We start from the raw sequence: 13,017 nt of genomic DNA, 5'->3' as shown, positions 1-13,017 counted from the left end.
GCATCCATCAATTACTATCTATCCCCTAAGAACCACCAAAAGATCGAAGAAGACAATCCCCCTCCCCCATAAACACTCTCCAAAGCCACTCCCCCTTTAACAAAAACCCCACATCCGCTCTACTCCCTCCAAAACCACCCCCACCCCCACCAGTAGTACTACTATAATTCTTCACCGCATCCTCCTCATTTCTCCTCACCACCTCCTCCACCTTCCCCTGATACATCCGCATCAACACCTCACACCGCTCACAAAGCAACAACCCACATCCGACGCCCATCGCCTGAGGCTCAGTAATTTCCTCCAGATATACATCCCTACTCTGCAACCTCGCACATCCATAAAACGCAGGATGCGGACACAGAGAACACCACGGGTTAGTAGTAGTTTGTAGTGAACTTGCTGAAGATAGAGATGATGAGGAAGCGAGATACGTATACGCGGCCTCGAAGTCGAATGTATTAAGGTCGTAACCCTTTAGTGGGAGGATTTTGTGGGGCGTTGGTGCTGAGATGGATTTAGATGAGGAAGTTGATTTTGATCCAGATGTAGAAGGAGAAGATTCTGTGGATGGTGCTGGTGGTGGTGATGATGATAATGATAATGTTGATGTGTGGGTGGGTGGGTGTGTACCGCAGAGCATTATCCGCAATCGTTCCAATGCACAGGTTACGCATATGCGTGTTATAGAATTAGTAGTAGTAGTAGTAGTAGTAGTAAATGGTTGCGGGTGGAGTTCCATGTAATCTCCTAATTTGTTCCCCCGGGGCAGGATTGGTAAGACGGAGATTGTTCGTGGGGGTTGGTACTGGCCGAAGAGGCTGTAGGGGAGGGAGGAACAGAAGGAGCAAGTTTGGGATGTTGGGGTTAGGGTTATGGGGTGGGTGAGGGAGGTGGTTATTGTTGTTATGGTTTGGATTATGGGGGTGGTTGTTGTGTAGTCGGTGGGTAGGGTGGTGGTGGTGGTGGTGGTGGTGGTGGTGGTGGTGGACTTGGGTTCACAGGTAATAGTGGCCTGGATGCATTGTTCGCATGGGTACTTTGTTATCCCTGTGTCTGGTCCTTGGCCATTCAGGGAAGGTGTGCTGGTTATGGAACATAGTCTCCCCGTCTCGATGCACGGCTTGCACGCTGACGATGGTAATGGCATTCCCCCAATTACATCTCCATCATCCATAACTCCAAGTCCCTCGTCACTGATTAACGGATCGTTATCATCATCCTGATACATCCCCAACGTATCCAGAAAAGCCTTCCCGGCCTCACTCTCCATGTTGATCTTGATCTTCACGATGAGACTCAAGTTCCCGTTCTCTGTTTTTGCGCGCTTCACTGGCTTTTTGCGTTTCAAGTACGCTCGCTCGATTCGCGGGTCGTAGTCGTCGTCGTCGGTGCTGTCGTCTTCGTCGCGCCAAGAGGTGAGGATGGTAGTTGGGGTGGTGACTGATGGAGGGCGTTTCCGGAAAGAGTATTCGCGTGTGGGAGGAGTAGCAGTGGGCTTCTTCTTCTTGGTGGTGGTGGTGGGTTGTTGTGTGCGTCGCCGTTTGGATTTCGGTTTGAGGAAGAGGCGCTTTGCGAGGGCGAGGCGGGTGAGGAGGTGGTGCAGGGTTGGAGGTGTTGGCGGAGTTGTGGGAGACATTGTGGTAGCGTTGTGTTTGGTAGTGGTGGTGGGTTGTAGGTGTGGGAAGTGGGAGGGGAGGAAGGGTATATAGGGTATGGTGGTAGGGCTGGGGAGGGAGTGAGGTGAGGATACTGGGCTTGGTGGTAGGGGGTATAGGTTGTGGGTGTGGATGCTGAGATGTGAATATGGAGTGAGGTTGTATTGAACCCTACTGTTAGGGACACGCTGCTTACTGGTGGTTATACTTCAATAGTATACTTTCTCTAAATTCAACTTAAAGTAACCTGGGTATCATTCAAGTAGACTCACATCTCCCTCGCAGATACTCCTAACAGCTCACAATCAACTTCGTAGTGACATCTGACCAACATATAGCAAAGACTCTTCCAAGAGCAAATCACTCAAATCCCACGCTAATCCAAACTGACAAATTCGCTGAATCAACAGCATCACAAACACATATCAGCAAGTCATCCATCTCCCTCAAGCAACTCAAGCACTCAGTCTGTTCCATCCCAATCATCACTCATCCACAAAGTCACCCCTAAGCATCGTCTTGGCTATATCGTACCAAAGATAGGCACACTATCACACCATCAGCAAAAAATTCTACTTCATCGGTTAGTCACACAAAAAGAGTATATACTCACTAAAAGGCCCAATATAAAACCCCAAAAAGTATAAACCCTACTGACGCGAAACCGATGATGTACATGAAGAGCTTGCCACAGTCCCAACAGCACTCCGCGGCTGCTGAGATGCTTGTTAGCATGATCTTTTTGCATAACTCAAGATCAAGAGGGCTTCTTACCAAATGATTGGGTAGGTCTCTGTTCCAATGCGTTTGTTTGCTCCTGAGCCGTTGTCTGGCCCTGAGTGGTCCCCGGCCAAGGGGTGTCACAAGGCTGAGTCGGTGCAATAGAATACGTCGACCAAGGGATGTTTTCGGTGGATGGGTTATGGTTGTTGGCTTCTAGATCGATGATCTTGGACGAGTACTGGGTGACTTGGCCGTCTGTATACTTCATTTTGGTGGGAGTATAAGGTGAGTTCGAGGCGGTTGTTTAGTATATTGAGAGTTAGATGTGGTTGTGAGAGTATGATGGTAAAGGAAAGGAAAAGAGAGGAAAGGAATGTAGGTTCGTGATGAGGCATAGAGAATCCCGTTGTGATGATGCCATAGTATGTCATGACAGGGTGAAGCTGTTCCTGGTGAGTCAGATGTGTCGCTTTTGTGATGTAGACGACTATGACATTTGGCGCTGCGGGTTGGTCACTATAGATATAGAAGCGCCTTATCTCAGGTTCTTGCAATCCAGATGGTTATATTATAGAGGTTTGAATATATTACAACTCTGGGTTACTCTCTCCCTCATAATGATCTGTTAGCTGCAGGACAAATGATGGCAAAGCTGTATGGTTAAGTTTCTTATTTAGAACAGAAAGCTTTCACTTGCAACAGAGAAATAGTAGGATTATAAATGTATCCTTGATGCTTTTTTTCTCCTTCTACGCATGACCTACAAGCACTAAAATACTGGTTGGAGACTCAATCGATGAAGATTCTATTGAGGAATACAAACGCAACCCAACCCATACAGAGGTACACTTCGAATTACTGGTAAATGAAGAAAAGTACAGGCGGTAGATCATATATTCAAATTCAGGATCATAATTCTATCTTTTATACCACATACCATACTGCCTTCGGGATGGGTATATAAGCCTGTAGGAAAACCCTCATGGGGACGAAAACCTACAGAAATCCCTACTACACTAGATAAATAGCATTCCAATACATAGAAAATCCGATCAATCCCTTGGAAGGTTCCATCCATCTCCGAGAATTGACTAACTCTTTGACTGCTGTTTGTGTTGTCGGGTAAAGCCGTTCCTGCACAACAGTTAGCTTACTACACTGCTACTATGTGTTGACTTATATACTCACATAAGCGGCGACGTTGGCGCATCTTCTCCTTTCTCTCTAGCTCAGCAGAGATGATTTGCCATCCGGTGTAGATTTGATGCCTGTTGCATGTTAGCTAGCTGTCTTACAAGAAGAGTCAACTGAACTTACCAAGTCTCGAGGACCGCCACGACGTCTATGCCGTCGCGGGTGATGTATTGGCCTCTACGAGGTATGCCGAGGTCGACTGGCTCGGTATCGTTGGTGGCGATGTTGTTATCAGTTTTATTGTAGTCGTTGCCGATATTTTTCCTATTGTTGGTGGCGTTGGTAGTAGTGGCGGCGGTGAGATTATTATTGTAGTAATTGTTATTAGGGCTCTTGATAGCCTTGTCGACACTGTTGTTGGTCATGTTGTTGTAGCTGTCTTTGGCGATCTTATTGTCGCTCTTGTTGGTATTATTATTCACGTTGCTGATATGCTTTCCATTACTGGCAGCAGTAGTGGTGATCTTCTTCTCAGAAGACTTAGATGTAGATGACATCTCCGCAATATCGGAAGGGTTCTTGTTGGTAGAATTTCTCTTCTTGGAGGACTTGAAGATAGAGGAGAAGGTAGATGAGAAGGAAGGCATGGTGGTTGGTAGGAGACGATTAGTAGGAATGTAAGGTTGAGTAGTTGGTTATTTGGAATGATAAAGGCCGAAGTTGAAGTTAAGGTTCGACCAAGAATGAATATTAGAGAGAGGGGGTGTTGTAAAGTTGTTGTAGTAAAGTCGAGTTGAATGTGGAACAGTAGTAGACGATGTGGTTGTGGAAGGAGAAGTTTTGGAGCAAAGCAGTGTTATAGTTGACAGAATTTCTGTATAGCTCATTGTGACTGAGTTGGCTGGAATAGGAAATATTAAGACATGATAGTCGTGATTTTGACGTCTTTTGCGATTCTGGAGGGGAATCACGGCTGGGTGATGCTATACGTGATTTCACGGTGACTAGTTTACATTGCAGGAGGATACGGGAACGAACATCCCATGTATGGTCAGTAGTACAGATCCGCGTCCTATGCTATGAAGGATTAGAAGAATTCTAAGCTAGCTTATTTAGGACGTAGCTCAGTTGATTGAAAATATTATAGAGTACTAGGAAACCGGGGACCATTGTCCGAGCGAGCAGGATCCAGCTCGAAGAAATAAATGAAATGTAAAGGCCTAGAGATGACCATTGCACCTTAATCCGTAGCATTTGTAAAGGTTGACGAGTTTCATGCATTGCAGCGTAATACTATAAGGATATCTGATAAGGACTTAGATTAAATCTAGCCTATTTATAGATACGTAGAGATTTGAAAAAGCACAGTAAATTTCGAGGCTTTCAACAGAAGGTAGTAGTACACCACACTGGATCATCATATATTTGAACGCAATAGTCTATGTAAGCTCCTCATATAGTCACTGTTAGTGTAAGATGTGTTCGTCATCGCGGCAGAAGCAATGGAATTGAGCTCCACAAGCCTAATATCTCTCCTCATACTCATCATCATCATAATACTGATTGCGACCATCTACATACTCACTATACCTATCGTTCATCTCGTCCGGGAGATAGTGATAATCTGGGGCAGCGACAGTATCGGTCTCAACGCTACTTCTCGAGCGTAAAAGTAAGTAAAGAATATGGGCCTGGATGAAACAATCACCCGAGCCACTTGTTTAGCTGACATGAAATCTCACAGAGAAAGATGCTGAGATTGCTATGCTGAAAGAACGACTCAAACCATAACCGGAAACGCGGCGCAGTGGTCAGCTCGAATCGTTTCTGCGAGATTTTAGCCCAACCTAGCTCTACCGGAGACGAGCCAGTCGACATAGAGCGCATGTTCCAGCACCCAAACGAACACTTCAAACGAGCCCTCGTGCACAAGAGTAGGTTCAACGCAGCCACTCAAGGCCAAGTCCAATCGTTGCTGCGACATGAACGGTTACACCGCTGGGTAACCCACCATCACCCCGACCTGATTCTCGTCGACGCGAACATCAATTCGTCCGGGCTGTCAAAGGTGTCCGCCATATCAGTCTTTTGCGCCACTTTGGTCTCTAGCATGATCGAAGTCCATCCTGATGAGGTGGTGGTCCAATTTTTCTGTGGATTACACACCGCTCCCCTGGATCCCTGGCACGGGCCGAACGGTCTAGTCCGTTCGATCATCATGCAACTCTTGATGAAACTAGTCAAGATGAATATCCTAGATTTGAAGTTCATCAACAATCGGGACTACCTGAGTGACCTCGAGGAGCACGACTTGAACAAACTCTGCAAAACACTCTACTCGCTCGTGTCTCAATTCCCAGCAGACACGAGAGTGTACTGCATCATCGACTCCATTTCTTGGTTCGACAAAAACAAGACTTTTGCAGAGCTGGCCACTGTAATGAATTGGCTGAAATACATGGTTGAGGACCGGTCACTGATTCCTATATTCAAGATAATGCTAACAAACCCGATGAAAAGCAACAGGAGAATGAAGGAGCTGCCGGTGTTCAAAGAGAATCCGTCTAGACTTGTCACTCTGTCTTCGAGGAACCTGATACCCATGGGAATATCTAACAGAGCGATCGAGCGTCAACTTTCCAGATCTCCGTCTCCGTTACCGCTCACACCCAAGAAGGTGGTATCTAGAACTGCAAGATCAGAAAGTTATGACGATGATTATGATGAATGGTAGCAACCTAGGTGATGATGGCGGCCCAAATATTTATGACTGTATGCTTCACTTTGAGTAATTGAAGATAAAGGGCATATAACTATGGCGTAACGCTATTTCTTGACTGCCCCCTTTGAAGAATAGATTACGTAGTGGCGTCTGGAACTGCTGCCTCACCACGATAGCATAGAGAACCGATGCAGCATGACAGTCGATTGTGTCTTCTAAAGCACTATGTAGACTGACGCGATAAATTAATCTTTCTGTAGCTAAAGTACACAGTATGAAGTCACAACGCCCGACACCCCATGATAAGTCCTTAAAAGAATGCACCATCCCTCTGCCAGCCAGATCCATCCAATCAAAAAAAAAAACTGCGCTACTAAAGGGTATTGATCGTCAGAAGAACGTTAAGTAAGCCAGCGCCGAAGGCCAGCAGAAACAACATAATTATAGAAAAAAGCCCAGATCAGCTCTGGAAGCTGTACATGCGCACTTCGCAATCCTCGCTTCCAGTAGCAAACCGACTGTCACCAAGACCAATGCAGGTGACAGGCCCAGAGTGGCCGGTGAACGTGCGCTCGCACTTTCCGGTTCGCGGATCCCAGATCTTGATCATCCGGTCCTCAGCCCCAGAAACAATACGCAGTGTGTCCGCTGCCAAAGCCCAGACACCCTCCAAATGGCCGAAGAACGTACGCAGGCACCGGCCGGTGCTGGTCTCCCACAAACGGATTGTCGAGTCCAAAGCGCTAGTAACAATGTAGCGCGGCGGTGCTGTCCGACCAGACTCGAAAGAAGGACCAAATGGTGAATTCTGCGAGATAACTGCATTGGACTCGAGGCCAAGGGTGGCCTGAAGAGATGCCGGCTCGGTGTCACCGGAGACAGTGCTAAGGTTGTCGTTCTCACATTCCACATCATGCTCTTCAAATTCAAACTCCCGGGGAAGAGGGACCACCTGTTGAACTTGTCCCACATGGCCATGGAACGTCCGGATGCAGGACTTGGTATCCAAATCCCAAAGCCGAACCGTGCAGTCGTCCGACGCCGAGAACACCGTGCGAGAGGCTGTGTCAACCCGGACCGCGTTGACCCAGTCCGTGTGTCCGCGTAAGAGGCAAGTTGACTTGTCCTCAAAATTCCAGATCTTTACAGTCTTATCAACAGAGGCGGATGCGAGGATAGTAGCGTCAAAGTGCAGCCCGATTACTCCGCCACGATGACCAGTATAAGTGGAAATGCAGTCGCCAGTGCGCCAGTTCCAGACTTTGACGCTGCCATCCATACTACCGCTGATCAACTTCGTGTCATCAAACTGCAGGCATCGGATACCCGACTCGTGTCCCCGAAGCGTGCGAATTTCCTGGCCCGTTTCGGTATCCCAGATCTTGATCGTCGCATCGTAAGATCCGGTTGCCAGGATGTTGTCCTCGAATTGCAAGCACATCACGCCATTTGTGTGGCCCTTGAAGATTCTGATCGAACAGCGTCCGTACTTCCAATTCGTGCCCACCTTAAAACGATCCTTGTAGACTTCCTTCCAAGGTCTGTACCGGGTTTTGAAATAATCTTCGCTTCCTTCTGGGCGCATCGCTAGCGACTGGCAATGGCGTTTGACGACGGTAGTCTCTTCCTCGCTTGGCTCAGGCTTTCGTTTCCCTGTACTAGTACCAATGCTGCTGTCGGCGACAGGCGAAGAGCCCTCAAGGAGCGCAGGAGTCTCTTTCGGAGACGGGCTGTTGACGTCCCAGGTCGTGGCGCGAAGCTCAATCTCGCGCTTCGATTCACGGAGCCTCTTCCGATCCAGAAGAGGAAGTCCCCAGCCACATTTCTTGCACTTGCGATGAATATGTTGCTCGCACATGCGATGCCAGACCACATCGTCGTCGGCCAGCGCCCTCCAACGTCGCGACACCTGTGCGGCTTTACACAGAGAAGTGGTGTCCAGGTAGCACAGAATTTTGAAAGAGATCTCCGGAGGAAGGGCGGCAATGAAGTCGATTCGGATGAGATCACGGACGGTGGTGGAAATGAACGAGAGTTGAGGGAAGCAGCATTGAGCCATGATTCCCTGGAGTATGAGTTTTCGGTGCTTGGCTGGGGCGGCTGAGAAGAGCGACCAGACATGCGCAATGCCCTGCTGGTCACTTTGAGGGAGCGACTCCAATTCCTAGGCCCCCGTTAGTCCACGATCATGAATGCAAACATTTTTTGCGATGTCCTTCGGACGAAAAGGGTAGAGGACATACCCGTTGCAATTTGTCCATGGTCGGTTCGTCGGCCTGCCGGCGACACTTACGGTCTGGGCGATGTCGATAGCAATAGCGGGAGTTTGCGCTGCTCAAAGCGGCAGGTTCTCTGTTTTGCGATCCGAGGGGGGCGTATTGGTCGGGAACGTGCTTTGCGAGGAAAGGGGCGACACTTTTGCCCACGAGCTTGGCCGAAGTTGCTGTTACGTTGTTGCGATTGTGGGGCTTCAGCTGGCTATTGTCGGCATCAGCATCGATCTCCTCCGCGGACTCGGTGTGACCACCGAAGATCGACGTGAAGGCCGGGGGTGAGGATATGGCTTTCTCCTCCTGAGACCGTGTGCTTTCCATCTTGACGATTGAAGAACTGTGGTAAATTCTCCCACGCGACGGCAGTCCGAAGTTGTGCCACTGGAACCGCAGCGCCGCTACTCGCCCGCTAGCGTGGCCTCGGCTACTGTAACCAGCGAGCTAGAAACGCAGTGGTGGATAGCACCAGGCTGTATGGCTTCAAGATATACTAATTTCTGCGACGGGTTCTAGCGCAGAAATAAAGAGAAAGAAGGTGGTGACAAGATAAGGGACTGGTGAGGACCCTGAGGAGAGAGGGGTGTTTGAGTAAAGTCGAGTAAGTTGCCAATGACCGGGGCGGAGGACGGAGAAGGGTGGACGGGAGGCGGGAGACGGTCGCAAGTGGTGCAGGGCGATTGAAGGCTGTTAGTACAGGGTAGGTAGATAGACCGATAACAAGAAACGATAGGAGCTTGATCTGGACCAGCCAATCTCAAGAAAAGTGACCAGACAATTCTGGGGAAGGAGTATAAATATACTTAAATGTCAAACAGAAGAATTCCAGAAGAACAACGAAGGAGAAAAGACGTGATCACGCAAAGGCCGATGATGGACTCGTGCTGCCAGTCTCGATTGGGTCCAATCACGTGCGAGCGATGGCGCCATCGCCGCCTCCCGTCGCAACATCTCTCGTCTTTCACTAAGCGCTACTAAGCAGTACCGCTGCTGGTGCTTCTCTCCAGCGATCATCCCCCCCCCCCCCCCCCCCCCCCCGAACTAGTGCTATCTGGCCGCTGTCGCCATCGCCGGGGTCAATTGCGGATCCCGACTTTGACTCAGATCCTCCAGACGATCGGCTAACTAGCTAGTCTGCTAGTGAGGAAGCTGCAGTCGAGCTGGTCCTCGAGCCGAACTCCCATGGGCTCTCCGAGACGCTAAGGTCGCCTGCCTGAACTCCATCCATCCCGTCCTCTATCGTCACCTCCCTCTCCAATCCCGCATTTCCAGGCCTCTGGTCTTTCTGACCCCTGCTGCGAGGCGCGATTGCTCCGCTCAGGTATTCTGGGTCCTATTCTAGCGTCGATTATCTGGATTGGCACTACTCCCATAGCTCGTACAATATCACATTTCCCACTGACGAAGCGTTGGGTATCAACCACCAGCTCCTCAGACCAGTCCTGGGCACGATAACCCCCCCTCTTGCCTTCCATCCTGCTTCTTCTGCAGGCTTCCTTGTTTGCTACTGCAGGCGGTACGACAGGAAGCACGGTCGACGGAGACTTACACAGGTGTTACCTTACTAGGTCTTGTTGACCAGTCATCTGCAAACTCACCGCCAGATCCTTCTTCTTCCAGCAGGGCCTCGTCGATCGCACTTGAAACTGAGAACTGACGAAATCAAGGACTCGAAAAATTTCTGATTCCATTATTGTTACAGCATCATGAGGTGATTGTGCACTAGATTTATGACTTCTTACGACATAGCTACTGTAACGTTGCTCCGAAACTTACTCCTTCCGGCCGTTGAACGGCTCTGCCCTGAACCACTACACTCTGCTGTTTTATCGGGCATTATTGAGCCATTCTGTCAGGCTATCACGCCAGCATTCCTCCTTTCGCTATAATCTCCAATCAGCGCCAATTACGCCGACCCCTTTTCCAAAATGTCAGCATCAAGGTCATTATCGGCCGGCAGCGATGCGTCTGGCCCCTATTCGCCAGCTGGAGACCAGGGCAATGCATTGCCTCAGTTGGATTCTCTCATTTCCCACCTGGTGGCAGCAAAACGGTCCCTGTCATCCATCAATCACGTGTGGCGTGCCAATGAAATCGTAACTTCCGCTCGCTCTGCACTGGAAGAGAGTGTCGTGATTTCCGCACGGACTGGCTTTCTCCGACGCGGGCTTAACAATCAACTGCGGCTTCTATACAGTGTCCGCTCTGAAGTCGAAGAAGTCTCCCTCCGGGGCCGGTCGGAGTTCGCTAGTGTCTTGAAAAGCCTGGACACGGCTGATGCCCGATTGAGAAAGACGCTCGACTCCTTACGGGATACAATTGTTCACTCTTCATTTCGTCCTGACGGCGAAGAACCCAGAAGCTTACATGACTTTGTGGATGAACGTGGGGTTGAGGAGCTTCGTGCGGCTTTGAAGAGCTCAATTGATCGCACCAATGAGGCGCAGGCGGAACTGGATACTTCCAACTCCGCATTCGATGATGAACTCCAATCCATCAAGCAAGCTCTGGGTAATTACCGAGAAGCTACCAAGTTAGCTTCCTCGTCCTCGTCATCGTCATCCGCGTCTAATTCGAGCCTGCCGTCATTGTCATCAATGCCACCCATGTTACAATCATTAGAGATGCATGCACAGGAAATGGCCAATCTGCTAGAGTCCTTAGTTCAGCATTTCGATCTTTGTGTAACTGCTGTAAAACATACGGAAGGCGGCGGAGCTGCCGCGCGATCCATTACCGGGGATATGCCCGCTGCCGTCACCGTCAGTGGCCGTGGAGTACCGAATATCGAGCAAGGCATTCATGACAATTTGAACGCCCCACTTGATCCCCTAAGCGAGTCTGACTACCAGGAGATGGTGAATGTCTTGATCAAGGATGCAGCAGAGGCCGAAGACGTGGTCATGGAAATTCAAGATCGCATTGGCGACATGGAATCAATACTTGAGAACGTCTTGTCTCAACGTGACGTTCTTCTCTCCATCTACAGTGCTACTACTGGCGTCTTCCGACACTTGTCGTCTCTTGCAACTGCCCGCCTACCGGGTTATATTGCTCAGGCACACAGCTTCACCCGTGTATGGGGCGAAGAGCATGATCGTATCAACGGTGGGCTAGCAGACCTGTCCGACCTCAACACCCTTTACGACGGGTTTTTAGAAGCCTATGATGGCTTGATTCTGGAAGTGGCACGCCGACGGCATGTACGACAGCGTGTGGAAAAGGTTCTTCGAGAAACGAAACACAAATTGGATCAGCTGTACGAAGAGGATGTTAATGCTCGCGAAACGTTCCGAGTCGAGCAAGGGGACTATTTGCCATCCGACATTTGGCCTGGTATCGGCCGCGAGCCGATGCGAATAGAATTCCGACGCATATCCGGGGGTAACCTCAAGGGAGTCTCTCCCGAACAGCCGGATGCACAAGACCAGCCAGCTGCTGAACCCAATGAGCCCCAGCCAGCGCCCTCTGAAAGCACAGAGGAGGGAGAAGTTATTCCACATCTCCCCAAAACCCTGGTTGAAGAGGCTCTCCATCGCCTCAAGGCGAGGAATAGACAAGCCATGTAGTCTTTTGTGGTATCTCAGAGAGCTCGTCAATCCCATGATTGCCACTTGGGATTGTCAAAGGGTTATTTCTTGGCAGTTATGAAACATAGTAGACGACCTAGATGATGAACACACATTCAGGCTTTGTCCTATCCGATACCGGCCATGCCTCTTGCCAGTAAGGTGGAATAACTATACGTTAGACACATACTCCAGCGTATCATTATGACTCGCTCAGGACGTAAGTGCTACCGTGTATTTTCATTTGGCAGTTGGCAATGGACTGGAATGAAGATCAAAGAGAGCTCTGATAGGTCGTCCAATCAATCATGTAACTGATCAAATATATAGATCTTACATTGAATCAAGTTACTCTTTCTTCCAATATATAGAAAATAAGCAGCGATCTGAACGGGCAATCTACTTAAGAACTCAATCCATTGTTGAGCAACTTGTAATCTGCAGTGGCCGTTTGATGATAACTCAACATGGTGAGAAACCCCCCCCTGGCCACCCGTTGCGGTACAGTTGCAGTATGGTAATAGGTAGGTTTAGACAACTGCATGTGATCGCTGTCTTGTCGTGACTAGTATTATATACTGTATAGAAATATATATGTTAACATTATAGTAACTTGTGTTTTTCCTTGCTGTTATAGACCTATTTCATCAAAGTTCCGTGATATATATTTTATCAATGATGAGAATTACAATCGTGAGTATTGTTGGGCGCCGCCCAACCCGATTACTACACGTTTATATCTATGGTTTATAACCAATGATAATCAAATAAGTACAATTGTTAGTAACGACTTTGAAACTTTACACACTATTGATTCCCATTATAGTATACTCCCTCAGCACGAAAGCTAGCGGCTTTAGTGTGACTGATAAGGCCCATACGGGATAAAGTAGCATTAGTAGCAGACCTCTCCAGTCCTTGATGAAACATACTACTCAATT

General features: G+C 48.8%; 6 protein-coding genes across 6 annotated transcripts; 2 read left to right on the top strand and 4 right to left on the bottom strand.

Moving 5' to 3' along the window:
- Nucleotides 1-25: 25 nt before the first annotated feature.
- On the bottom strand, nt 26-1,639 carry BO83DRAFT_446219 (putative C6 finger domain protein; the record flags this gene model as incomplete). The annotated part of the gene is made up of 1 exon (XM_025536594.1): nt 26-1,639. The coding sequence occupies one exon, from the start codon at nt 1,637-1,639 to the stop codon at nt 26-28; it is 1,614 nt and encodes a 537-aa protein (XP_025387466.1).
- A 504-nt stretch (nt 1,640-2,143) lies between these two features.
- BO83DRAFT_427526 (uncharacterized protein) lies at nt 2,144-2,649 on the bottom strand (the record flags this gene model as incomplete). Its single annotated transcript, XM_025535350.1, has 3 exons — nt 2,144-2,206; nt 2,313-2,374; nt 2,433-2,649. The coding sequence occupies 3 exons, from the start codon at nt 2,647-2,649 to the stop codon at nt 2,144-2,146; spliced, it is 342 nt and encodes a 113-aa protein (XP_025387465.1).
- An 823-nt stretch (nt 2,650-3,472) lies between these two features.
- On the bottom strand, nt 3,473-4,162 carry BO83DRAFT_427525 (uncharacterized protein; the record flags this gene model as incomplete). Its single annotated transcript, XM_025535349.1, has 3 exons — nt 3,473-3,515; nt 3,566-3,649; nt 3,699-4,162. 3 exons carry the CDS (start codon nt 4,160-4,162, stop codon nt 3,473-3,475), a joined length of 591 nt encoding a protein of 196 aa, XP_025387464.1.
- Nucleotides 4,163-5,038: 876 nt separating this feature from the next.
- BO83DRAFT_446215 (uncharacterized protein) lies at nt 5,039-6,278 on the top strand. Its single transcript, XM_025536593.1, has one exon. It carries the CDS (start codon nt 5,401-5,403, stop codon nt 6,247-6,249), a length of 849 nt encoding a protein of 282 aa, XP_025387463.1. The 5' UTR covers nt 5,039-5,400; the 3' UTR covers nt 6,250-6,278.
- Nucleotides 6,279-6,487: 209 nt separating this feature from the next.
- BO83DRAFT_361893 (F-box/WD repeat-containing protein) lies at nt 6,488-9,323 on the bottom strand. The gene is made up of 2 exons (XM_025529483.1): nt 8,481-9,323; nt 6,488-8,401 (listed from the first exon to the last, which is right to left on the bottom strand). The coding sequence occupies exons 1-2, from the start codon at nt 8,829-8,831 to the stop codon at nt 6,698-6,700; spliced, it is 2,055 nt and encodes a 684-aa protein (XP_025387462.1). The 5' UTR covers nt 8,832-9,323; the 3' UTR covers nt 6,488-6,697.
- Nucleotides 9,324-10,209: 886 nt separating this feature from the next.
- Nucleotides 10,210-12,227, top strand: BO83DRAFT_43090 (autophagy-related protein 17). The gene has a single exon (XM_025535546.1). The coding sequence runs from the start codon at nt 10,436-10,438 to the stop codon at nt 12,074-12,076; it is 1,641 nt and encodes a 546-aa protein (XP_025387461.1). The 5' UTR covers nt 10,210-10,435; the 3' UTR covers nt 12,077-12,227.
- The last annotated feature ends 790 nt before the right edge of the window (nt 12,228-13,017 follow it).

The sequence above is a fragment of the Aspergillus eucalypticola genome (genome assembly GCF_003184535.1).
Source record: "Aspergillus eucalypticola CBS 122712 chromosome Unknown BO83scaffold_14, whole genome shotgun sequence".
NCBI classification, from domain to species: Eukaryota; Fungi; Ascomycota; class Eurotiomycetes; order Eurotiales; family Aspergillaceae; genus Aspergillus; species Aspergillus eucalypticola.
The sequence above is the reverse complement of the archived record's forward strand: the minus strand, read 5'-3'. Positions and strand labels throughout refer to the sequence as shown.

Bases quoted from the DNA above. Each gene is read 5' to 3' on its own strand.
- BO83DRAFT_446215 (XM_025536593.1), top strand. From the start codon at position 5,401: ATGTTCCAGCACCCAAACGAACACTTCAAACGAGCCCTCGTGCACAAG.
- BO83DRAFT_361893 (XM_025529483.1), bottom strand. From the start codon at position 8,831: ATGGAAAGCACACGGTCTCAGGAGGAGAAAGCCATATCCTCACCCCCG. The intron at 8,402-8,480 runs GTATGTCCTCTA...ACGGGGGCCTAG, and splicing joins CCATGGACAAATTGCAACGG to GAATTGGAGTCGCTCCCTCA.
- BO83DRAFT_43090 (XM_025535546.1), top strand. From the start codon at position 10,436: ATGTCAGCATCAAGGTCATTATCGGCCGGCAGCGATGCGTCTGGCCCC.